Raw genomic sequence first — 25,001 nt, 5'->3', positions numbered from 1 at the left:
ACGGGAGACCACCCGACCACTCCTGGGTGGCACTGCCACCGGTGTCGCTCGACGTCCTGTCGACAGGTCAGCGTGCCGACAGCGACACAGACCATGTGGGACGCGTCGAGTATCGACATCTACTGCTTACCCAGCCTTCGAGTGTATCCTGGCTGTGGTCCCACACCCACTGGTGTCCATCTCAGAGACCGCAGGAGGTCATGAGGGTCGATGGGAGTGCCGACCCCACAATGCCTAAAAACCCAGCCCAGTATAGGTGGGTGGGTCGGTCGGGGACGGGAACCTCAGTGCACAATTAAATTCGTACCGCCGAGCCAGAACCAGATCTTCATCTTGACGTCTCTCTCTCTGGGACCTGAGCGCTGAGGGTGAGCGGTGAGGCTGAGAGCTGTGGGGGTGATTGACTTGAGCATTACATGTACTGTAAATAAAGTTGGAAGCTTGTACCGCCAACTGTGTACTGACTACTTTCGTAAACTGATATTATTCTGACTACTTTCGTAAACTGATATTATTACTTTCAGGTTTCATACCTACATTACTTTCAGGTTTCAGCTGTATTTTAGTGATTTGATATTACCGTTTTGCGTTTACAGCTGGTTTAGCGTTTTCGCTTTTGTGGAAATTGTGTGATGTGAGATGTGTGCGCGCGCCCTCGATCGAGACCCGCAGAGAGTCAGGCTGAGCACGGTTTCGGGTTTGCACGCGCACATTGCACGCGCGCGAACGCACTGTGACGCGTGCGCGGGGGAAGGGGGAACGCAAAACACAAACAGCTAGTCAGAGAGTCGAGCGTGTCACCCAGCACCAGTCAGTCAGAGCGTCACCGACACCGTCAGCGTACAGTGAGCGAGCCGGCGGTACACCGACACGCTCAAACACGATCACGAACCGACCCGAGGACCGATACTCGGAACGTGCAGCACATCTTGCGCAACGACACGACCGCGACTGTGCCACACAGCACGATGCCGCACGACAAGTCCCTGCCGACTCGGCTGATCCAACAGCATAACCTCGAGCGCGACGCGTCTCATGGCCTGTGCCATAGCCGTGCCGATGTCAGGTGGGGCGAGGCTAGCAGTGCGACGGCTGCTGCTCCTCACCCGCGGCTTGGTCGATGCATTGATGCAGCCTCGTCGCCAGAGCAGTGCTGCTCTTTGTGTGCAAGCACCCTTGCATGTCTTGCATGGACGTTCACCGCGCCACGCGAATGCTGCTTCCACCAATGGCAGCCGCTCGCGTCCACGCCGGTGGCGGCTTCCAGAAAAACCGTCGTGGGCGTCGTCGACGCACCATGCCGCACCAATTGCACGCTGCCGCCGTTTCATCGCTGCTCCTTGGGACGATGCAACGACGGACGTGGCCGGCGAGCGGATGCCGTGGAGGTCCCTTGGTTTGAGACACTTTGGCAAACGCACGCACACCCAGAGCAGGCGCTTGATGATGTAGCTGCCAGTCTCGAGCCGATCTCGTCGCAGCAGCAGCCGCAGCAGCCGCAGCAGCCGCAGCAGCCGCAGCAGCAGCAGCAGCTGCTGCGCGCCGCTCGTGTGGCGGTGTGCCTCGCTGGGCAGATGCGCACGCTGACGCATCCATCTGTCTGGCAATCTCTCAACACGTACGTGCTCCACGACAGCCAAGTCGCACAAGGTCGTCACGACCTGTTTGCCGTGCTCGGCATCACGACGAGCGTGGCGTCAGGACAGGGTTGGGATGGCCTCCTCGTCGATCCGCCCGAAGCGGTCGCGCACATGCTCTCGCAACTCGCGCCTTTGCGAACGATGCTCCTCAACCACGAATCGAAGGACCCGCCGTGCGGTCGGCCTCGCAACTGCCCAACGTGCGCGCCCAACCAAGCCATCCGCCAATTTAGCAAGTGGAGCAAATGCGCCGAGCTCGTCCTCGCAGAGGAGACCTCCGCCACCAGGGGCGTTCATGCCGGCCGGCCGTATGGTTTCATCCTTGTGACGCGGCCCGACACGCTGTGGCGCGCGCCCTTGTATTTGGGGCGGCTCGCCACGTCGCACCCGTCGGATGACGTCGTGCTGACGCGCAACGATTGGCACTCGCTGTGGCCACGCGCGCAATGGGGCGCACTTGGCGCCCTTTCTCGTGTTTCGTGCGACAGTCGCTGCGATGAGGGGCTGACGTTTATGCTCTTCAATGAGTATTGCATCCTCAAGGCGCATATTGCTGCGCACGGCGCTCGCCATCTCGAGACGGAGCAGGTGAGTGACGGGGAGCAGCTAATGCACGCCGTCAGCACACGGCGGGTGACACAAGTCCTGCGCAACGACAGCCAGCGCCCCGCGCGGTGGTATGTGCTGCGCGGCCCCGTCCGGCGCGATCCACGCCTCGGAATATGGTGCGAGCGGCGCAGCAGCAGCAGCAGCAGCAGCAACAACAACAACGCCCCGACTCCGCTTCCTTTTGCGTGCTTTGATTGCAGGAAGGACTCATCCAGAAGGGAGCCGATGGATGCGCGAGCAGCGGCCGCCGCAGCGATGGCGTGCCCGAGCTCGGACGCGCCCTCCTCGATCCTCGTGTTGCCGCGCAAGGTGAGACACCACGCCGGCTCGATGGCCAACTCCTCCTCTTCCGCAGTGAGCCCAAAAGTATTGGCGCGTTTCAAGCCAAACAGCCCGTGGGCGTGGGTCGGCTACTTGCCAGCAGCGGAAGACTTGCGCCCGACGCCGGCGCAGATCAACTCTCTCCAGGCTGCCCATCACGGCGCGATGGCGATGGACAGGGTGAGCGCATGGCTGAGCGCGGCCATTCCCGGACCGTGCGATTTGGCGCCGACAGACAACGGACGCAAGTGCAACACCGACAACAAGGGCAGCTTTGGGCTGTCTGACGAGGAGGCATCGTCTTGGCTCGTGGCGGCGGCGACCTGCCTGCGCCATTGCGAGTCATGTGCGCGTTGCAGGTACGTCTCCGTGAGCCGCGACTTTCGGGATTGTTCGTGGTATCATACCCATACGTGTGAGCGCGCCGAGGAGTTGCAATGGCCTGGCTTTCTGTCCGGGCCGGCCGCCAAACTGGTCGCCCGCGGCCGCCACGCCGGTGCTGGGCGGCAGAATCTCACTGTTGAGGTTTAGTGATTATAGTGCGCATGACAGGGTACCGTACGGCTGTAGAGCAGAGGCCTTGTTGATTTTCAAAGGCGATGCAGCAGCAGGGCGTGCTGCACCTCACCGCCGACGAGCTCGTCTCGCTCTGCGTCGGCGCGGGCGTGGGCGCGGACGGTGCGGCGGCGGCCGCCGCGGAGCACCAAGCTGCCGCGAAAGCAGGGGCGCCGCGCAGGCGCGTCGAGGGCCTCATCGCGCGGTTCAACGGGGCGGCTCGACGGCCGGAGCTGACGCTCGCCGAGTGGCAGCGGCTGTGCGCCTTCCTCGAGTCGCTCGAGCGGCCGTCCGAGCGGCGCAGCGGCGCAGCTTTTTTGGCACATTGATCGCTCCCACCCGCTCTTCTCCCTCTTCTCCTTCTTCTCCCTCTTCTCCTTCTTCTCCCTCTCCTCCTTCTTTTTCTCCGTCTCCCCGCCCGCCTGGCCCTCATCATGGGTCGCCTGTGCCGCCTCTGTCCGTGCTCGCTTCGCCGCCGCGATCTGGCCAGACTCTGCCGGCTCCGTGTCACCGCCCTGCACCGCAGGCACTGGAATACCGCTTCGGTAGCGCTTCTTCCGCCGGAGCAGGCCAAGCTCGTCCGCTGCGACGACATGCATCTTGTCCCCCTTCATCAAGGTCCCCAACCGATCAAGCTTGGCCACGAGCTCCTTCAACGACTTGCAACCAAAGTCACGATGGTTAAAGCGGCGCTTGAATGTCGCGCCGTAAAGGTTTGGCAGCGCACCAGCGTCCAAGCTATGCCGCACGGGTGTAGTTACCTGTTAGGGGGTGGGGAAAGGGGGGGAGACTAGGCACAGCCCCCAGCGCAGGCGACGCAACGACTGGCACCTTGGCTGAGGGAGTTTTCCGGTAACATTCTTGTGTACGTAAAATGCGGCAAAGCTGCTGGCACTTCCTGTTGCCGCTGGCCAGCGGCCTCCGGCTGGCTGCTCCGACGCTGGCGCATCCCCGCTGTGCGAGTCCGCGCTTGGCTGCCGTAGAGCAGCCGCCATCTGCGTTTCCCGCGCCGGCCGCGGCGAGCGTGCCGCCGCCGTCGCCTGCCGAGCCCGCGGCCAGCGGCGCACAGCAGCAGGCCAACCAGGCCGGCGAGGCTGCCCTGTCGGTGCTATCGGGTCTGGGCGAGAAGCTCTCCGCCGCGGGCGAGGCGACGCGCAGCATGCCCGTCGAGGTCTCTCTGCAACGGCTGCAGAGGGACATGGCGATGCTGGACCAGGCGGCCGGCGCGCGGCCGCAGGTGTCGCAGACGTCCTTCTTGGCGCTGTCGCTGACGGTGCTGGTGGCGGGCGTGGCGCCGCTCGGCCTCTCCGAGAAGCTCGTCGAAGTGCTCGTCCCTTCGATGAGCGCCATCTCCGCCGCCTCCCACACCGCCGCCTCCCTCGCCGCCGCCTCCCTCGCCGCCGCCTCCCTCGCCGCCGCCTCCCTCGCCGCCGCCTCCCTCGCCGCCGCCTCCTAGCGCCTCCAGCCACGCCACTTCCCACGCCGCCGCCGCCCTCCGCGCCTCCTTCCGCGTCGCTTCCCACGCCGCCCTCCGCGCCACCAGCGCCGCCGGCACCAGCGCCGCCGCCACCAGCGCCGCCACAGCTGGCGGGGCGGCGAAGCCGCGCCTCCGACGCCTCCGCCGCCGTTGTTTCGCAGGTACGCCAACCAAGGCGCGCGCGCGGGCGCCATCCTGCCGTTCACGTCGGCCCTCTCGGGGCTCTGCGCCGCCACCACCGTCGCGGTGGTGACGGGTCCTTGCCTAGAACTTTCCTGGTGGAGGCTCGTAGAACTTTCGTAGAACTTTCTAGGTGGTGGAGGTGCTTCCGTTCCTGCCCTCGCCCGTCCTGCAGTGCCTCACGTGCGTCGCCTTCCCCGGCGTCGGCGCCATCGTCGCCGCCGCCGCCTCCATCTCCAAGGCGCGCTGCGAGGTTGACGCCGCCGCCGCGACGGCCGCGGCGGCGCAGATCGCAAGGGCGCGTCGTGCGGCGCGGGTAGGCTTGTTTGTGGGGCGGGGGGGGCGGTGATCGAGCGTGTCCGCGCGCGTGGCTAGGTGGAGGAGGCGGACCGCGCGGGGCGACGCCCCTCAGAAGCCGCGAGTCAGAGCTGCTCCTTCGCCGTCAGGTGGACGAAGAGGACCTGGCAGAGATGTCTCCGGTGCAGACCGTCCTCGGTCTCATCCGCTCGCTACTGCGGCCGGCGACGCAGCGCGCGCGGTCGGTGTGGAGGCGGCGCCACTCTGGCGAGACGTCGGCGGCGCGGCACGCCTCCGGCGCCTCCTCGGACCCTTCTCGGACCCTCTCCCGCAGGCGGCTGCGCTGGCGTGTGCTGCCTCCGAGCGACAAGCTGCGCGTGGTGCGGGGAGAGGGGGGGAGAGGGGGGGAGAGGGGGGGAGAGGGGGGATAGGGGGCGGAGATGGCGCGGAGATGGGGCGGAGCTCGGAACCACAGCTCATCACAGCACAGTACACTACACCCCACGCCTCACTAGACGCAACACAACACCACACCATACCACACCACACACACACAGCCCCCATCTGAAGGTCGGAGGTGCGTTGTCCTCACGGGCGCCACACCACACCACACCACACCACACGGACCGCCCCGCCAGACAGACAGGCAGACAACACAGCCTCCAATGTCCCTCAGTCTCCAGGTCTCCCCTCTCAATGACCACCTCGATGCACACTCGAGGCGGCTGTATCTTGTGGAGGGGAGAACTAGACTCATCATCTAGGAGGGAGATATGGGGAGATATGGGGAGATAGAATCATCATCTAGGAGGGAGGAGCCCCCCCCGCCCGACCCGCGGGTACCCCCTCTCGCGCCGGTTCGGCACGCGGGAGATTGCCACGTGGACGGAGGGGGCTCTTTTGCGGGGTGGAGGCCGACCTCTCAAGCAAGCTCGAGAGGCCTCGGATACCGGGGCTATCCAGAGAGATCGATTGTGCCCTGTCTCCTCAACGGCTATCCCTGCCCCCCGCCCGACCCGCGGATACCCGCTCGCGCCGCTAGAGCCAAAGCCCTACGTGAGATGTGGGGAGATGTGGGGAGATGTGGGGAGATGTGGGGAGATGTGGGGAGATGCGGGGAGATGCGGGGAGATGCGGGGAGATGCGGGGAGATGCGGGGAGATGCGGGGAGATGCGGGGAGATGCGGGGAGATGCGGGGAGATGCGGGGAGATGCGGGGAGATGCGGGGAGATGCGGGGAGATGTGGGGAGATGCGGGGAGATGCGGGGAGATGCGGGGAGATGCGGGGAGATGTGGGGAGATGCGGGGAGATGTGGGGAGATGCGCCAGAGTCAACGCCCCCTCCGTGAGAGGCCCCGTGGAGTGTACACCGTGGAGTGTACACCTTGCCAGGCGAGGGCGGAGCTCGAGTACCGCGTGGAGATGTACGACGCCGACGCGGACGGGCGCGCCGAGATCGCGCCGAGATCGCGCCGAGATCGCGACGAGATCGCGCCGAGAACGCGCCGAGATCGCGACGAGATCGCGACGAGATCGCGACGAGATCGCGACGAGATGCACGACACGGACGTGGACGCGCGCCTCGCCCAGCGGACAGCGCCAGCCCTGCGCCGAAGCCTGACCCAATGGAGGACCTTTCTCAGACCCTTCTCGGACCCTTCTCGGACCCTTCTCGGACCCCTCTCGGACCCCTCTCGGACCCTTCTCGGACCCCTCTCGGACCCTTCTCGGACCCCTCTCGGACCCCTCTCGGACCCCTCTCGGACCCCTCTCGGACCCCTCTCGGACCCCTCTCGGACCCCTCTCGGACCCTTCTCGGACCCTTCTCGGACCCTTCTCGGACCCCTCTCGGACCCCTCTCGGACCCTTCTCGGACCCCTCTCGGACCCCTCTCGGACCCTTCTCGGACCCTTCTCGGACCCCTCTCGGACCCCTCTCGGACCCTTCTCGGACCCTTCTCAGACCCTTCTCAGACCCTTCTCGGACCCTTCTCAGACCCTTCTCAGACCCCTCCCGACAGGCGCCTCTCCCGCGAGGAGCTGCGCGAGCTGCTGCCCCTAGAAGCGGAAGACGGGTTCTTGTACCCCATATCTCCCCCATATCTCCCCATATCTCGTGCCTAGAAGCGGAAGACGGGTTCTTGTACCCCATATCTCCCCCATATCTCCCCATATCTCGTGCCTAGAAGCGGAAGACGGGTTCTTGTACCCCATATCTCCCCGTATCTCCCCATATCTCGTGCCCTAGAAGCGGAAGACGGGTTCTTGTACCCCAACTAGCGCCCGAGAGACACGGACTCCGCTGTCTTCACCCGCACTCCGCTGTATCCACTGTCCTCCTCTCCGTTGTCTTCACGCGGTGCTCTGAAGACGCTTGCACAATCCCGTCCTCCCGCCCTGAGGTTGGCGTACCCAGCACGTAGGCTGCCCATCTCTCCCCATATCTCCCCATATCTCCCGCCCTGAGGTCGGCGTACCCACCACACAGGCTGCTGCCCCTCGTCACCGGCAACGGCGGCGGCACGACCGGTGCGCAGCGGGTGGCGAGGGAAGCGGCCGCCGTCGCAGCGGCCGACGGCGCGCGATCCTCCCGCCGCCGCCGCCACACGCCGCCACACGCCGCCACACGCCGCCACACGCCGCACGCACCCGCGCGCCACAGCGCGCCGCGCGCCCACCCTGGCCCCTCGCCCGCACGGCAAGGCACGATCTCGTGCACACTCTCGGCACACTCCCGGCACACTCTCGGCACACTCTCGGCACACTCTCGGCACACTCTCGGCACACTCTCGGCACACTCTCGGCACACTCTCGGCACACTCTCGGCACACTCTCGGCACACTCTCGGCACACTCTCGGCACACTCTCGGCACCCTCTCGGCACCCTCTCGGCACACTCTCGGCACACTCTCGGCACACTCTCGGCACACTCTCGGCACACTCTCGGCACACTCTCGTACAACAGGCACAATCTCGTACGCGCAGCTCTGCCAGCTGGTGGAGGTGGAGTGGAGGCGGCACGGGCCGCCCGCGGGCCTGTACGTGCGGCACCGCGCCGCCGCGCCGATCGCGCCGCAGCAGGCGCTGGCTTGAGGGCGCGGCGGTGGGGGCGAGCGTGGCAGTGTGCGGCGGCGCTCAAAGGAGGAGGCGGCGCGCCGATTAGCGGCATGCATCTGTGGCGCGCACAAGGCTGGTGTGCTCGACAGGGGCCCCTCGCTGCGTGCGCGTGGTGGGGCCTGTAATACAGTGTACAGGCTGTAACCGCAGCCTGGGGGCGCGCTAGAGGTACAGTCTACAGAGCCGTGTTGCGTGTAGCTTGGTCGGCTGGGGTGCACACTGCACTTCACAGATCACACGCGTGCGCTGGCGCGCGTGGCGCGCGAGATGAGAACGAGAGGCCAGATTGGGGCGTGAGCCGTCTACGTATTCGGCCCGTGTGCAGTTTTGGAATGCGCATTCAAAATGCAGCGCGTCTGACCCCGTCTTGAGTACACGTGCGTATAAATCACGCGGGTCTCCACTCTCCTTGGAAGTTGGATGTGACATGGCAGTCCAAGATACAAACTCTCCCTCTCGAGCGCCCAGCGCTGGTGAGTGGTGTGATCACAGGTTCGCGCCAGGAGCAAGAGCGAGACGACACGCACGGAGGGAAGGCATCCCCGCCGACGCTGGCCGCGGGGGCAGCGCCCCCGCTGGCCGCGGGGGCAGCGCCCCAACCTGTGCACCACCTGTACCTGTAACTTGTTGCATGCATGCCAGTTGCCACACGAGGCCTGCCCCGCCTGCCTGCCGGGGGTCAGTCGTCGTGCCTGTCCTTGTCCTTCTTCTTCTTCTTCTTCTTCTCCGACTTGTCCTAGAGAGAGCGCGCCTTCTCACGTGGGAAGAGGCGGGCGGTGGGCGCGAGGCACCGCCCGCGCCTTCTTGTGCTTCTTCTTCTGCTTCTTCTCGCCGTCGTCGAGGCTCTCGACCGCCGCCGCAGCGGCGCTCGAGCTCGCCGCGTCGGCGGCGGCGGCGCCCTCCTTGGCCTTGTTATTCCACTCGTCCTTCCCCGTCTGCGGCAGGTCGCGCCACCTGCTCGCCAGCTCCTTCATCAGCTCCTTCTGCGCCATCCCCGTCGCCGAGCCGTCCTCCTTCATGCTCGACCGCTGCTCCGACGTGTAGAGGATGTACCCCGACGGCGCGCGCTTCTTCTTGGGCGCGTCGCCCTGCGCGCGGGCCGAGGCGTGCGGCTCCCGCGGCCGTGGGTGCGCGGGCGAGCGGCTGCGCGCACCTCCGCTCCGCCTTTCCGCTTGCGACCCCGCTTCCCCTTCTCGTTCCCGCTGTACCCGTTGACGGCGTCACTAACGCCGAAGGCCTGGTCGACTGACGTTGCCGACAGGTGCGGGTATGCCTGCGGGGCGACGGCGGGAACGCGCTCCGTTGATGGGAGGCACGTGGCGGCGGTGTCGGCGCGCGTGCCGGACACCTCTTGCAACAGGCGTGCGTTCTCAACGGCGGACCGGGCGATGTTGCCCATCATCTTGCCGAGCAGTCCTAGCAGCTTGTCGTCTCCCTCCTCGGACATAGCTGAGCGGGTAGGCAGGCAGTCGGGGCGCACGCAAAAGAATTTTAGGTGCTGCTGTGTTAGTGCCAGGGCGAGAGCGAGCGATGCGCAATCGCGGCGGTGCTTAGTGCTATGCGACTGCAAACCCGCGCTGCAGCAAATTGAGAACGCGCACCGCAAAGGGATGCCAGAAGGTCTGAGGGACTGGGAGAGAGGAGGTCTCCTGGAGGCGATTGCATACTATAGATCGAAGCTAGAGGGGGTGGTCTTCAAGTGGGTGCCAGCACACGTGGGAATAGCCTGCAACGCATACGCCGACGCGGTGGCGACAGCACACCTCGGGGATAACGACACGGAGGACGCCTCGAAAGTGGTGCGGGACGCGGTGCGGACGCGGCCATGCATGTACACGGTACGAAGGGAGGCGGCGGAGAACACAGAGGAGAAGGAGATAGTGGACCGGCGGACGTACGGACACATGTGTAAGAGCGCGCACGAATGGGTGTGCGAGCAATATCGAAAGACAGTGAGGCCGGGATCGCACACGGCAGGGGTGGCGGGACGGTTGTGGAGCGAAGTGGCGGTAGCCAGCCTCAAACATCGATGGGATAATAAGATGAGATTACCAGACGAGAACGGGGGGAAGGATAGGCGGGCGACATTCGACGACGTCGGGGATCACAATGTGACGACCAAAACGATCTTGGGGGCCAGGGTGAGACAACAGGTCGGGGTGCCACATGGGGCGCACCACAGGCGTATTTTAGAGGGGGAAAAGAAGCGGGGAATGAGGGGCCCCGGGCGGAGCGGCTACGCGGCGCGCGTCTCGCTCTCCGACTTCTCCTCCTCGGGCGTCGAGTATCTCAACCTCGCCGACACGAACTCCAACCTGAAGGGATTCTGGGGCGGCTTCGTCACTGCCGCACACGCCTACTACGTGCCGTACTTAAACAGCGGCGCGTTCCACGGCTACGCGGCGCGCGTCTCGCTCTCCGACTTCTCCTCCTCGGGCGTCGAGTACCTCAACCTCGCCGACACCAACCCCAACCTGAAGGGTTTCATGGGCGGCTTCGCCACTGACGCACACGCGTACTACGTGCCGACCTACAACGGCGCGCCAAACTACCACGGCTACGCGGCGCGCGTCTCGCTCTTGGTCTAAGGAACTCGGGGGCGTCGTCTGCCGCTTGTGTCCCTCCCCCCCGCCCCCATCTATTGGGAAGGCCTCTGCGCTCTCGGTCGTCCTGGGTCTCTTTCGAGGGTCTCTTGTAGTGGGTGCATTGGGTTGGGGTAGGCTCCTCTCTGCACCACGAGACAGTGGTGGACGGGAGGCGCGAACAGCGCCATCTTGTGTCTTCACGCCGACCAGTGCTCCCGTCAGTGACAAGGAGTTAACGAACCACGAGCCCTGGTTGCGCGTCGGCAGCAGAGAGTATTCCACCGCCATACCGTTTTTATCGCGGGGATCAAGAAAGAAGCACGTCCATGAAAAATTGAAATTTGCGTACGTAAAAAAGTGAAGTGCGTGGCCTCGACCCCCCCCCCCTTGGTTGTGTCTTGTGAGAGAGAGATTTTTAGCAATACCAAACAACTCTAACACTCACACGTCATTTGGGGCCTGGAGCCCTGTTCACGCGCGCGCGAGACGTGCAGACAGGGTTGCCAGGTGAGAGCGAATGGCGCGGTTGCTTCAGCCTTCACGCTGTCCGGAGTGCCAGAGGTCCGATGCCCTCACTACTCGCTCTCCGACCCTCGACGGTTACCACCGGCTGCTCCCGCTGCCTTCCGTCTTGGGCTGGCCCACGCGGCTTTGGGCTCGCCGACTCAGCTCTCTCGTTCGCTGCACTGGCGCGGCACACCTCAACAAGGAGGAGGGCTCGCACGTGCCGGGCGAGGATCTCTTCGACATGGGCGTGTATCGGTGCCCTGTTCCTAACTGCGGCAAGTGGTACGCGACCGTGGGGAGCAAGTGCGGGCTCTACCAGCACCTCGTTCAGTGCGACTCAAAGTTCCGCGGCGAGAAAGGCGACCAGCGGTGGCAGGGCGGGAGGGAGGGGTTCATGCGGCATCTTCAGCAGCAGGCCGAGGTCGGCTCCCCCGCCCACTACTTCCGCACTGTCTGCTATGGCGCGCGCAAGGAGCGAACGCCGGATCGCCTGCGGGGCAGGCACACGGATTGGCTGGCCGCGGTCGCAAAGGCGAGGGCCAAGAGGGCAGCGGATGACGGCGGGAGCTCCGCCGCCACCAGCGCCGAAGCACGCCGACGCGCCAAGGCCTCGTCGGACGCAGCGCGCAAGGCGGCGTTCCACGCCCGCGGCTCGCAGTACTTCATCTCGAGCCCCGGCGTCAGATACTCCTACGAGTGGCTCCGCCCCTGGGCCAACAACCCACGCCTTCTCGCGCAGCTGGACACCGTCCGTCGCCGCCGCCCACCCAAGAGAGCGCGTCGGGAGTGCTACGGCATGCTCTACCACGGCGCCACGCTCCTGCGCGATCACATCAACACCCCGGACGCGGGGCTCTACGTCGCCTTCCAGATCCTATCCAAGATGGTGACCATCAACCATATCCGCGAGGGCGGCAAGGAGCGGACCAAGTCGGAGATGCTAGGGCGCGTCCGGATGGTTATACAGGCGGCCTGGAGCAGCTCGTCGCCGAGATGGTGCGAGAGGCTTCCGACGCCGCCGCTGCCAAGCGGGAGAGGGAGGCGGCAGCGCGCGCCTCCGAGCTCGAGCGCCAGGGCGGCTGCGGGGCGGCTGCGGACGCTGCGGCCGCCATGAGGCGGGGAGCGCACGCTCCGTCAGGGGGGGGGAGGAGGCGGAGGCGAGGCGGGCGAGGAAGAGGGAGAGGGGGCGAGCGAGCCGAGCCGCGACGAGCGTCTCCTCGCCACCGTCCTCGGCCTCGCCGGAGCAGGCTACCTCTCCAAGGCCTGCGCCCGCTTCTCGACCAACCCCGTCGCCGAGACGGGCGTGTACGACGACACGCAGCCCACACATCCTGAGCGAACTTCCCTAGTCACCCGCGGCCGGACTCCATCCGGCACGCGTCGCTGGGCACTCAGAGCCGCGTCCCCTGCTCGCCACCCCGACGCTCAAGGCGCCCGAGTCGAACGACAGGCGGCACGCGAAGACTGGTTGCAATCCCGCCGACCGCCAGGCCGCGGGATGATGTGTGCGTGGTCATGTAGTGGGTAAGCTCCCCTCTCGGGCTAGGAGCCAGCCCCTCTCCCTTGCCCTCGGAACGCTGTGTCCGAGTCGAGGCGTGTGCTTGCCGGTTGAGTCTGGTGCTGTGTCATCATCAGCAGCAGAGGAGCAGCGCCGCCGCGTCGCCGCCGCCGTCCGCGCGCCGCCGCCACCGTCCGCGCGCCGCCGCCAGCCCGTGTGCTGTCGGGGGGAGAAGCACGAAAAAGAAAACTTCGCCGTTCCCACCAAAAGTCGTTGCTTCCATGCCCAGCCCATCCGTGGCTTCCGCAACGCCCAGCGCGACGCTCCGGCCCTTCTTCCTCGAGGTCAAGCTGAAATCCGGGGAGGGCCTCATCAATCCGGACGCGGGCGCATCCGGATCGCTCGTCGGCCTCCTTCTTGCTCGGCCAGATGCTGGCGAGCCCGTCCGACTCTATGTAGCGCTTTCCCCGCCGGCGCAGCAGCGCAAGCGGGGCGCGCCCACCTGCGCACTCGTTCGCGACTTTGCGATTGGCGGGCACGACGGCGCGACCCTCGAGTTCGCGTCAGGCCGCTCCCGCCTGATGGTCCAGCACCAGCTGTGCGTGCCGCTCAGCGAGAGAAATTGCCTGCCGTCCGCGTGCCGCGATTGGACGGACCGATTCAACGCCGCCGGAGTCAACGACCGCTTCGTGTACCCGGCCGCAGTCACCGTCCAAGCCGCCGCCGACGCCATGGCGCGGGCGGCGGCGGCCAGGGCGAAGAGTGCCTCGGGTGGCCACCGGCCAAGCAACAGCCTCCTCAGCAGCGGTAGCGGGGGCCCTCGGCTGTCCGCGCCTGCGAGCAGCACCCCCTTCAAGGCGGCGGCCCGCGGCGGCGGGGGCGGCGGAAGCATGGCGCGCTGGCCCTCTCCGGGCGGCGGCGGCGGCGGAGGCGCCTCCCGCGGCTGTCCGTCCTGCCACAAGTGCTCCCCCCGCCAACGCGCCGCGCGCCTGGGTATTGTAGGGTCGCCGGCGCGTGGCGTCGCCGCCGCGGCCGCCCCGCCACGCGCGGCGGGCGGCCGGGCGGGGCACGGCTCCCGGATGATGGCGGCGGCGACCGGAGCCGCTCGCAGCGGCGGCGGTGCGGCTGCGGCGCCGCTGCCGCAGCTGCACCAGCGCAAGATTGAGGCGACCGGCGAGTACTCGGTGACGCGGCGCCCGGGTGTGGGCTTCGCGCGCTTTCCCGACCGCCGCCCGGAGATGGGCGGCGGAGGCGGCGGAGGCGGCGGAGGCGTCGGCGGCGGCGGGCGGCGGGCGGCCGTGGTCCACTCCGGCTTCCGCAACCTCGGAAACACGTGCTACATGTCGGCGGTGAGATGAGCCGAGATGCGCCGAGATGAGCTCTACCCGCTGCGACTGGTTGCGCCGCCCAAGACACGGGGGAGCTGGGCATGCGTGTGAGCGGCGTCGGCTCGCACCTCCCCCTCCGCGCAGGTGCTCGCGGCGGTCACCGCGCTGCCGTGCTTTGTGGACGACCTGCTCGAAGACGCGGTCATGGAGCGGCTCGGCCGGTGCTACCGTACCGCCACCGCCCTTGCCGCCGCCTCTGCTGCCCACACCCGCCGCCGCCTCTGCTGCCGCCGCCCTTTCCGCCGCCGCCCTTTCCGCCGCCGCCCTTGCCACCGCCGCCCTTGCCACCGCCGCCGCTTCCCTGGCCGCTGCCCGCTACAACGAGTCCACAGCCCCGGCATCACCTCCACCAGCACTCTCCCAGCGCCGCTTCCCCCCCTCCAGGTGCCTCCCCGAGGCGTCCGTCTACCGCGCCTTCCGCGAGGTTGCGCGCCAGGTGTGCGGGCTCCAGCCGAAGGCGGCGGGAGGAGGCGGCGGCGGCAGCAGCAGCAGCGGCGGCGGCGGCGGCGGCGGCGGCGGCGGCGGCGGCGGCGGCGGCGGCGGCGGCGGCGGCGGCGGCGGCCGCGTGGTGACACCGACAGGTCTGCGCGCAGCTGTCGGCGCGCGCGCGCCGCACTTCCGGGACCACTCGCAGCAGGACGCGGCCGAGTTCTTCGCCGTCGCGGTGGACGCCCTCTCGGACGAGATGCGAGACATGTCCGGGACACGTCCGCGACATGTCCGAGACACGTCCGTGCATAGGTGGACGCCCTCTCGGACGAGATGCGAGACATGTCCGGGACACGTCCGCGACATGTCCGAGACACGTCCGTGCATAGGTGGACGCCCTCTCGGACGAGATGCGAGACGCAGCAAGGGCGTCCGCCGCGAGATCTGCGGCGCCGGACGGCGCGGTCGCTTGCCCCTCTCCCCGCCGCCTCCCTCGCCGCCGCCTCCCACACCGCCGCCTCCCTCGCCGCCGCCTCCCTCGCCGCCGCCTCCCTCCCCGCCACGGCGTCCCAAGACATGCCCGAGACATGCCCGAGACATGCCCGAGACACACATCCCGCACCCGAGACACAGCCCCGCAGGCGCTCCTTTGAGGCCAGCCCTCACGGCTGCGGGTGGCAGCGGCCGGGCGGGCGCAGAGGAGGGCGAGTCGACGCTGCCGGTGCCGCAGAACTTCGGGGGTGAGGTGGGTCACATCTCCCCATATCTCCCCCTATCTCCCCCTATCTCCCCATACCTCGAGGCCAGATGCGGAGCACGGGTCACGTCTCCCCATATCTCCCCATCTCTCGTAGCCTGGATGCAAGAGTACGAAGGTGGTACTGGCCTGTGTGTCCCGACGAGCACTCGAGAGGGACGCGCATTCCTCTGTCACTCCGCCGTATCATCCCGCTGTAGCCAGCCAGTCAGTCTGACACACCTCCCAGCATGGAGGACGGGCCACACGCACACACACACGCTGCACACGATTGGCTCGGGGAGCCGACACGAGGCGCGCTGTCACCGGCCGTGGCACCGGGTCCGGACTGCTGGACGCACAGGTCACAGCTCACCGGATCCCGCCGTATTCTCTCGACTCGCAGCCCTCGCCTCCCCATATCTCCCCATATCTCCCCATATCTCCCCATATCTCCCCATATCTCCCCATATCTCCCCGCAGCCCTCGCCTCCCCATATCTCGCCATATCTCCCCATATCTCCCCATATCTCCCCATATCTCGCAGCCCTCGCCTCCCCACGGTGCTCCGAAGACACGCTTGCGCGAGAAGCGTGCTCCGCCCCCGAGACCTCGAGACCTCGAGACCTCTTGCCCCGCCCCCCGGCGCAGGTGCTCAAGACGATGCGCTGCTTCAAGTGCGGGCACGAGTGGCGGCGGTGCGAGCCCTTCTCCTCGCTCTCGCTCCAGCTGCCGGCGCCCGCGCCCGGCGGCCGCCGCGCGCCGCCCTCGCTCCAGTCGCTGCTCGAGGAGCACCTGGCGCCCGTCTCGCTGGAGGTGCCGCCCCGAGATTGCCCCGAGATTGCCCCGAGATGACCCGAGATGACCAGAGGTGACCCGAGGTGACCCGAGGTGACCCGAGGTGACCCGAGGTGACCCGAGGTGACCCGAGGTGACCCGAGATTGCCCTGAGATTGCCCCGAGGTGACCAGAGATGACCAGAGGTGACCAGAGGTGACCAGAGGTGACCAGAGGTGACCAGAGATGACCAGAGATGACCAGAGGTGACCAGAGGTGACCAGAGGTGACCAGAGGTGACCAGAGGTGACCAGAGATGACCCGAGATGACCAGAGATGGACCCGAGATGACCCGAGGTGACCCGAGATGACCAGAGATGACCAGAGGTGACCAGAGATGACCAGAGGTGACCCGAGGTGACCCGAGGTGACCCGAGGTTGTGCGACCACCAGGTGACGTGCGAGCGGTGCGGCCATGCGTACGCGGCGCTCACGCAGCACGTGTCGAAACTGCCGCGGCTGCTGCCGCTCCACCTGATGCGCTTCGACTACTCGAGGGAGCGGTGAGTTGGTTAGCTGGAGAGGCGAAGACACAGTCTGGCTGGGTTCGGGTACCGTAGGTGAAGGGGAGGCTGGGTTTGGGTACCGTAGGAGTAGGGGAGGCTGGGTTCGGGTACCGTGGGGGTAGGGGAGGCTGGGTTCGGGTACCGAGGGGTAGGGGAGGGTGGGTTCGGGTACCGTAGGGGTAGGGGAGGGTGGGTTCGGGTACCGTAGGAGTAGGGGAGGCGAAGTCTGGCCAGTGACCGGACAGCAAGGCGGTATGGGTGGGAGACCAGCGAGGCGGAGAGACGGCCGCATTGGAGCGACACACGGGCCACACAGGCTAGACGCTCCGCGGTGGGGAGGATTTCGCATCGAGGTGGCGGACGGGGGATACCCCCCTTGGGGGGGGCACGTCCTGCTCTGTCGACGGGTTCATTGATCAATCCATAGGCTCCTCAAGCGCTCCGACGCCGCCGCCGTCTCGACCGCGCTCGACCTCTCGTTCGCGGCGCATAGCGAGACGGCGCCGCCGCCGCTCGCCTCGCCCAAAGCCGTCTCCCGAAGCCATGCCGCCGCCGCCGCCGCCGCCGCCGCCGACGGCCACCGAGCCTAGACGCGGAAGATCTCCCCCTATCTCCCCGTATCTCCCCCTATCTCGGGCAAAGACGCGGAAGACGGGCTCCTCTCCTGTTTCCAACTAGCACTCGAGAGGAGACGGGTTCCGCCGTCTTCTGCCGCCTCCCGCGGCATTCAGCGCATTCGCAGCCCCGTGTCTCCACGCGGTGCTGCTAGTACACTGCTGCGCGAGACCGCCCTCCCCTACCCCTACGGTACCCGAACCCAGCCCTCCCGCCCCGACTTCGGCGCCTCCTGGCCGACGACGCTCCTCGCCTAGCTCGAAGGCGTTCAAACACGAACGTGACGTTCGGCGTTCCCCGTGGCGTAGGCCACCGAGCGACGACGCCGGCGACGGGCGGCGGGGCGGAGCACGGCAGGAAGCGCTCCCTCGCAATCACGGGGCCGTCCCCGCACGGCGGCGGGGGCGGCGGCGGCGGGGGCGGGAGTGGCGGCGGCGGCGGCGGCGGCGCAGTGGGCCACCGAGGCGCGGAGTTCCAGCGCGGAGGAGGCGGGCACCACCAGCGCGGCGGACGCCACGGCGCGCCGACGTCTGCGGAGGCGGAGCGGGCGATGCTGGACGCCGCGCTCGCAGCGTCGCTGTCGGCCGCCGCCGCGCCGGGGGGAGGGCAGCAGTGGCGGCCGCCGGCCGGCGTCATCCCCCTCGACGACGACGACGTCTCTACGTGGGACGTCTCCTCTGTCCAGGAGCCGGAGCCTTGCCCCTCCCGACTGCCGGCTATGCCTCTCCTCCTCCCGCCCGACCCGGCGGCCCCTCGGCCGCCCCCGCCCCTCGCCTCTCGGACCTCACCCTCGCAGCGTAACGCCTCGCGGCTCTCTCCCTCGCCTCTCTCTACCTCTCTCTACCTCTCTCGCTCGCTCGCTCGCTCGCTCGCTCGCTCTCTCTCTCTCCCTCCCTCGCTCGCTCCCTCCCTCCCTCCCTCGCTCCCTCCCTCGCTCTCGCTCTCGCTCTCGCACTCGCTCTCTCTCGCTGCGCGCCCGCGCCCTCCTTCCGTGCCCTCACCGGCTGGGGTTCGGTCTTGGGCGCGTAGGGTACCCCACCCCCCAGGGAACCCGACCCCTCACCGGCTGCTCGGCGCCCCGCCAGGAGGCCGCGGCGGTGGGCGGCACGGGCCGTGGGAATGGCCGCCGCAAGCGCAGCCGCGAGCAGGAGGAGCAGGAGGAGCAGGAGCAGTTGGACGCCGCGATCGCCGCGTCACTTGCCGACGTGCGCGGGGGTGCGGCGCCCGACGCTTCTCCGGAGGGCGAGGCGCGCTCGCCCGCGCGCGGGCCCGTGCCGCCCCCGGAGGCGTCCGCTGCCGACGCCGCCGACGGGGCGGGCTTGCGGCGCAGCACGGACGGTCTGGAGAGCAGGGTGGGCAAGCTGCAGCGGATGGTGGCGCCCGCGGGCGGGCTGAGCCGCGAGCGCGTGATCCGCGCGCTCGAAGACAACGGGCACAGCCTCCCCTCGGCGCTCGCCGCTCTGCGGGCGCAGTTTGCGGCGCAGGCCGCGGGCGTCGGCGCGTGCTCGCTCCTCGGCGTGCCTGTAGACACGCATCCACACGCCTCAGGCACACTCCCCGCAGTAGCTCGCACAAGCCAGGGCGCGCTGGGGCCAACCACCCTGCCGGTATCCACCCACGCTCCTCACCACACACCCTCACGCCCTCGCAGCCGGCACCGCCAGCTCCGCTGCCGCTGCCTCGGGCGGCCCTGAGGCGGGTGGCGGCCCCGACGGCTGCGAGGCCAACCCCGTCGACCTGGACTCGCCGACGCCGCGTGCGACGGCGCCGCCCGCCGCCACGCCGATCGCCTCCGCCTCCACGCCCGCCGCGACCCCCGCCGCCACCCCCGCCGCCACCCCCGCCGCCACCCCCGCCGCCACCCCCGCCGCCCCGTCCCACGCTTCCCCCGCCGTGCTTCCGGTCGCGTCCCCCGCCGACGGCAATGGTCCCAGCCCCGCTGCCGCCAGCCCGACCGGCACCGGCACCGGCAACGGCGCCTCCACCACGGGCGCCTCCCCCGCCGCCGCCGCTCCCGCCGCCGCCTCCCCCGCCGCCGCCACTCCCGCCGCCGCTCCTGCCGCCGTCACGTTGCCGCCGCCACCGCAGCGCTCGGACGCCGAGGTGTTGGCGGCGCGGCGCGCGGCGGCAAAGCTCGGCAAGGTGTTGGCGGGGACCCTCCCCCCCCCCCTCCCCTCCCTCGCCCCTCGCCCCCCCGCCCCCGAGTGTCTGCTGCGTATGCCGACGCCACCCCACCCCCTATACGCAGGCGACGACGTACAGCCTGCGGGCCGTGGTGTGGCACCGTGGCGGTGCGCCGACGCCCCTGACAAGAAGAGAGAATCCTCACGAGCAGTGCTGAATAGCCGATCTCGCTAGTCGCGGCCGGTGAGGGCCGTGGTGGCGCCCGCTGCCTGAGATCCCCCCCCCCACACTGTGCAGCTGCGTGGGGCAGGAACACCCGAGATCACCCGAGATCACCCGCGCCCGAGTCCGCCGTCGCTCCCGCGCGAGCCCGACGAGCCCGCCCTTTGGACAGGCGACGCCTCGTTCGGCCACTACCTCGCCGACGTGCAGCGCGCGCGCGGCGCAGCGGAGTACTGGGAGCGCTACGACGACACTGCCGTCACGAGGCGCGCGGCCATGTCCCCGCCACGCCACATCCCCGCCCGCGCCCTCCGAGTGGCATTCGCTCACGCGGCACGCGTCGTGACAGGATCACGCCGGCCACGGCGGTCGGACCCCACGCGACCGCGGTGACCAACGGCTACCTCTTCTTCTACGTCTCGGACGGGCTGGGCCTGTGAGGGGAGAGATCTGGGTCCCGCGTTGCACGGCTCGCGAGAGACCTAGGGGCGGCCACTAGAGCAGTGTCGAGAGCTAGACGATATGGAAGGTTCGTACAGGAGCGTGATGTGTGTTATGTCTTAGAGCGCTTGGAGCGTGCGGTTGCGGGTTGGTACCTCACCCCGCTTGCGGTTGCTCTTTGTTTTGAAGAGAGACTTCAGTTTTAACTTTTATGAGATGAAACAAGCACACAGGGGCTCGCGAGCGGATCACTGATATCCATCACCACAGCAAGCACTTCCCACTTCTAGTAAAGTATAGCGCATAGCGGAAGGGGAACTCGGCCTAACCGGCGACGAGGAGGCTGGAAAAATTCGAGGTGTGTAGCATCTACACTGGGGAGATCTTCCTGACAGGAACGGCGCGGCCACCAGAGACAGTACCAGACGCGAACTGTCACGTCACACGGCACTCGGCAGCAGGGGGGACACAGCTGGATGGAAGTGACGACGAAAGCGAGGACGACTATGACAGCGTGGAAGCTAGTAGCAGTAGGAGTAATGCTCCGAGCCTCGCCCGGGCGAGCGGGGTGGCCACGTGGCGGCTAGTAGCAGTAGGAGCAACTTTTTCAGCCTCGCCCGGGCGAGCGGGGTGGCCACGTGGCGCCTAGTAGCAGTAGGAGTAATGCTCCGAGCCTCGCCCGGGCGAGCGGGGTGGCCACGTGGCGCCTAGCAGCAGTAGGAGTAACTTTTGCAGCCTCGCCCGGGCGAGCGGGGTGGCCACGTGGCGCCTAGTAGCAGTAGGAGCAACTTTTGCAGCCTCGCCCGGGCGAGCTGGGGTGGCCACGTGGCGCCTAGTAGCAGTAGGAGTAATGCTCCGAGCCTCGCCCGGGCGAGCGGGGTGGCCACGTGGCGCCTAGTAGCAGTAGGAGTAACTTTTGCAGCCTCGCCCGGGCGAGCTGGGGTGGCCACGTGGCGCCTAGTAGCAGTAGGAGTAACTTTTTCAGCCTCGCCCGGGCGAGCTGGGGTGGCCACGTGGCGGCTAGTAGCAGTAGGAGTAATGCTCCGAGCCTCGCCCGGGCGAGCGGGGTGGCCACGTGGCGCCTAGTAGCAGTAGGAGTAACTTTTTCAGCCCTCGCCCGGGCGAGCGGGGGTGGCCACGTCCCACGTGGCGGCTAGTAGCAGTAGGAGCAACTTTTTCAGCCCTCGCCCGGGCGAGCTGGGGTGGCCACGTGGCGCCTAGTAGCAGTAGGAGTAATGCTCCGAGCCTCGCCCGGGCGAGCGGGGTGGCCACGTGGCGGCTAGTAGCAGTAGGAGTAACTTTTTCAGCCTCGCCCGGGCGAGCGGGGTGGCCACGTGGCGCCTAGTAGCAGTAGGAGTAACTTTTGCAGCCTCGCCCGGGCGAGCTGGGGTGGCCACGTGGCGCCTAGTAGCAGTAGGAGTAATGCTCCGAGCCTCGCCCGGGCGAGCGGGGGTGGCCACGTGGCGGCTAGTAGCAGTAGGAGTAACTTTTCAGCCTCGCCCGGGGAGGGCCTCCCTCTCTCGGTGTGTGTCTCTCGCTCTCCCCTCTACGTAATTCTCGACGTAGTTCATTGTTTGTTCGTAAAACTATTTGCTGAACGTATGAACAGAGGAAGTATTTAACTAACACAACTCCCTCTCACAGCACAGAGGTTCGACACGGGTACGCCACAGTACCAAAAGAGGCACAGTAAAGAGGAAGAAGAGACTACAGAAAACGTAAGCGCTCGATGTGCGGTTGATGACTGCACTCCAAGTGCTCCAGTGCTCCAAGTGCGCAACGAAGCCAGATTTCCTCAAGACTCCCCCCCCCCCCCCTCTCCTCTCCCTCTCCCTCACGAGACTTTCTACCCACGCCGAGGCCTCCGATTGGCTCTCCTCCTAGCACGGCAGCACGTCTCTTCCCACCTGGCTCCCTCTCCCTCTCCCTCTCCCTCCCTCTCCTCGTCTTCTCCCCCCTCCCCTTCTCTCTCTCTCTCTCTCTCTCTCTCTCTCTCTCTCTCTCTCTCTCTCTCTCTCTCTCTCTCTCTCTCTCTCTTTCTCTCTCTCTATAATAATAATAATAATAATAATAATAATAATAATATAAGAGTAATAAGAGTAATAAGAGTAATAAGAGTAATATAAGTAATATAAGAGTAATAAGAGTAATACGAGTAATAAGAATAGGAAGAGTAATAAGAGTAATAAGAGTAATAGTAATAATAATAGTAATAATAATAGTAATAATAATAGTAATAGTAATAGTAATAGTAATAGTAATAGTAATAAGAGTAATAAGAAAGGGGGGGGAGGGAGAAGAGGAGAGTGAAGAGGGAGGGAGGGAGCCCAGTGGAGAGAGACGTGCTGCCGTGCTGTCGTGGCCAAGGAGACTGGGTGGGTGCTAGGAGCCGAGTGGAGAGAGACGTGCTGCCGTGCTGTCGTGCCAAGGAGACTGGGTGGGTGCCAGGAGCCGAGTGGAGAGAGACGTGCTGCCGTGCTGTCGTGCCAAGGAGACTGGCTGGGTGGGTGCCCGGAGCCCGAGTGGAGAGAGACGTGCTGCCGTGCTGTCGTGCCAAGTAGACTGGGTGGGTGCTAGGAGCCGAGTGGAGAGAGACGTGCTGCCGTGCTGTCGTGCCAAGTAGACTGGGTTAGGAGCCGAGTGGAGAGAGACGTGCTGCCGTGCTGTCGTGCCAAGTAGACTGGGTTAGGAGCCGAGTGGAGAGAGACGTGCTGCCGTGCTGTCGTGCCAAGTAGACTGGGTGGGGTGCCAGGAGCCGAGTGGAGAGAGACGTGCTGCTGTGCTGAGTGCTGTCGTGCCAGAGCTCGGTGCTAGGAGCCGAGTGGAGGTAGACGTGCTGCCGTGCTATCGTGCTTTTTGGCCTCGCTGGAGCCGGAGATGAGGTAGACGTGCTGCAGTGCTGACGTGGACATTTGAATGGATGGCCGTGAGGCGGTGGGGCTGGGCTCGGGGAGACGTGCTGCTGTGCTGACGTGCTGGAAGGACATTCATTTCTTTGAATGGATGGCCGTGAGGCGGTGGGGCTCGGGGAGGCGCGAGGGGAGCTCTGCTGATCTGCTGAACTGCGTCTGTGCTGACGGGCATTTGAGTGAATGGCCGTGAGCGCGAGGGGGTTGGTTTCTTTCGGGCGGTGTAAGCTGTGAACGGTCTAGCGTGAGATGATGGTCGAGAAGGCCCCGCCGCCTTCGCCCTCGCCGGGCCCGCGCGTGCGTCGCCGCGCCGGCTCCCCCGCGTGAACACACCATTGCGCGGCGACGCCTCGCCCGTGCCCGGTCCCTGTCGAGAGATGCCGCAACGTTCGCGATGCCGCAACAATCACTCGAGGCTGCACCGTCGCGAGCTTCGCGCAGAGGCGTGGGGCGATCGTGCAGGCGCGCCGTCGAGGCGCAAGGCACGCCACCGATCTCGCTCGGTGCGCGCCGAACGCCAATACATATGTCCCATCCACATCCTGACAGAATATTTTACCGTCCGCGCGCCCCGACGCAAATAGGCGAGGCGCCGCAGCACTCACACGAGACGTGCCTCCGCCGGTCTCACCGCCCGCGCCGACGCCACGGCGTCGTGGCGTCGCGGCCCTGCCGTCGCGCTGTGGAGGGCTTTTCGAAACCTTCGGCCGATGGCGTCGCAGGCGCCCGCGCGCGTCTCCGCCTGCGCCACGCCTCCCCGCGCCGTGGTCAGGCTGAGAGGTACTGTGAATAGGGTCGGAGAGGGGGAGCATTGGCCGCCCGATACCCGCTCACGGGGCGGAGGGCGGGACCGCTCGGCCCGCACCAGCGGGCGGTGACGACGCCGTCGTGCTAGTGGCGCGCTTACAGCTGTGAACCGCCACAGCCTCTGCCGCGGAGGCGGAGGCGGCGGCGGAGGCGGAGGCGGGGAGGCGGAGGGCTTGGACGGCGACGCCGACCCGCTCGCGTTTGCGGACGTTGACGGCGGGGACGGATCCGAGGGTGCGCTCGAGGCGCTGCAGGCTTGCTTCGTGGGCGTGCCGCTGCGAGCTGCAGACGTGAGCGGCGCCTGCTCACACCTCGGGGCACGGCTCCCGGATGATGGCGGCGGCGACCGGAGCCGCTCGCAGCGGCGGCGGTGCGGCTGCGGCGCCGCTGCCGCAGCTGCACCAGCGCAAGATTGAGGCGACCGGCGAGTACTCGGTGACGCGGCGCCCGGGTGTGGGCTTCGCGCGCTTTCCCGACCGCCGCCCGGAGATGGGCGGCGGAGGCGGCGGAGGCGGCGGAGGCGGCGGAGGCGTCGGCGGCGGCGGGCGGCGGGCGGCCGTGGTCCACTCCGGCTTCCGCAACCTCGGAAACACTTGCTACATGTCGGCGGTGAGATGAGCCGAGATGCGCCGAGATGAGCTCTACCCGCTGCGACTGGTTGCGCCGCCCAAGACACGGGGGAGCTGGGCATGCGTGTGAGCGGCGTCGGCTCGCACCTCCCCCTCCGCGCAGGTGCTCGCGGCGGTCACCGCGCTGCCGTGCTTTGTCGACGACCTGCTCGAAGACGCGGTCATGGAGCGGCTCGGCCGGTGCTACCTTACCGCCACCGCCCTTGCCGCCGCCTCTGCTGCCCACACCCGCCGCCGCCTCTGCTGCCGCCGCCCTTTCCGCCGCCGCCCTTTCCGCCGCCGCCCTTGCCACCGCCGCCCTTGCCACCGCCGCCGCTTCCCTGGCCGCTGCCCGCTACAACGAGTCCACAGCCCCGGCAACACCTCCACCAGCACTCTCCCAGCGCCGCTTCGACCCCTCCAGGTGCCTCCCCGAGGCGTCCGTCTACCGCGCCTTCCGCGAGGTTGCGCGCCAGGTGTGCGGGCTCCAGCCGAAGGCGGCGGGAGGAGGCGGCGGCGGCAGCAGCAGCAGCGGCGGCGGCGGCGGCGGCGGCGGCGGCGGCCGCCGCGGCGGCGGCCGCGGCCGCGGCGGC

General features: G+C 67.3%; 4 protein-coding genes across 4 annotated transcripts in view; 3 read left to right on the top strand and 1 right to left on the bottom strand.

The window, feature by feature from the left end:
* Nucleotides 1-8,875: 8,875 nt before the first annotated feature.
* Nucleotides 8,876-9,643, bottom strand: EMIHUDRAFT_101489 (hypothetical protein; the record flags this gene model as incomplete). The annotated part of the gene is made up of 4 exons (XM_005774013.1): nucleotides 8,876-8,932; nucleotides 8,988-9,284; nucleotides 9,350-9,469; nucleotides 9,545-9,643. 4 exons carry the CDS (start codon nucleotides 9,641-9,643, stop codon nucleotides 8,876-8,878), a joined length of 573 nt encoding a protein of 190 aa, XP_005774070.1.
* A 766-nt stretch (nucleotides 9,644-10,409) lies between these two features.
* On the top strand, nucleotides 10,410-20,083 carry EMIHUDRAFT_101488 (hypothetical protein; the record flags this gene model as incomplete). The annotated part of the gene is made up of 14 exons (XM_005774012.1): nucleotides 10,410-10,778; nucleotides 11,491-12,246; nucleotides 13,131-14,135; nucleotides 14,259-14,335; nucleotides 14,559-14,881; nucleotides 15,245-15,348; nucleotides 15,991-16,143; nucleotides 16,570-16,679; nucleotides 17,562-17,976; nucleotides 18,383-18,820; nucleotides 19,386-19,439; nucleotides 19,546-19,588; nucleotides 19,816-19,921; nucleotides 19,993-20,083. The coding sequence occupies 14 exons, from the start codon at nucleotides 10,410-10,412 to the stop codon at nucleotides 20,081-20,083; spliced, it is 4,044 nt and encodes a 1,347-aa protein (XP_005774069.1).
* A 477-nt stretch (nucleotides 20,084-20,560) lies between these two features.
* On the top strand, nucleotides 20,561-21,668 carry EMIHUDRAFT_207602 (hypothetical protein; the record flags this gene model as incomplete). The annotated part of the gene is made up of 6 exons (XM_005774011.1): nucleotides 20,561-20,566; nucleotides 20,649-20,722; nucleotides 20,805-20,846; nucleotides 20,992-21,159; nucleotides 21,439-21,544; nucleotides 21,651-21,668. 6 exons carry the CDS (start codon nucleotides 20,561-20,563, stop codon nucleotides 21,666-21,668), a joined length of 414 nt encoding a protein of 137 aa, XP_005774068.1.
* A 2,462-nt stretch (nucleotides 21,669-24,130) lies between these two features.
* Nucleotides 24,131-25,001, top strand: part of EMIHUDRAFT_207601 (hypothetical protein) — a gene marked incomplete at both ends in the record, with an annotated part of 6,499 nt that continues 5,628 nt past the window's right edge. The window contains 3 exons of the mRNA XM_005774010.1: nucleotides 24,131-24,235; nucleotides 24,533-24,609; nucleotides 24,833-24,884. Coding sequence (XP_005774067.1) covers nucleotides 24,131-24,235; nucleotides 24,533-24,609; nucleotides 24,833-24,884 — 234 coding nt within the window. The remainder of the gene's footprint in view (nucleotides 24,236-24,532; nucleotides 24,610-24,832; nucleotides 24,885-25,001) is intronic.

This window comes from Emiliania huxleyi (assembly GCF_000372725.1).
Source record: "Emiliania huxleyi CCMP1516 unplaced genomic scaffold EMIHUscaffold_32, whole genome shotgun sequence".
Classification (NCBI taxonomy): domain Eukaryota; phylum Haptophyta; order Isochrysidales; family Noelaerhabdaceae; genus Emiliania; species Emiliania huxleyi.
Note: the sequence above shows the minus strand (reverse complement) of the source record. Positions and strands in the feature narration are given on the sequence as shown.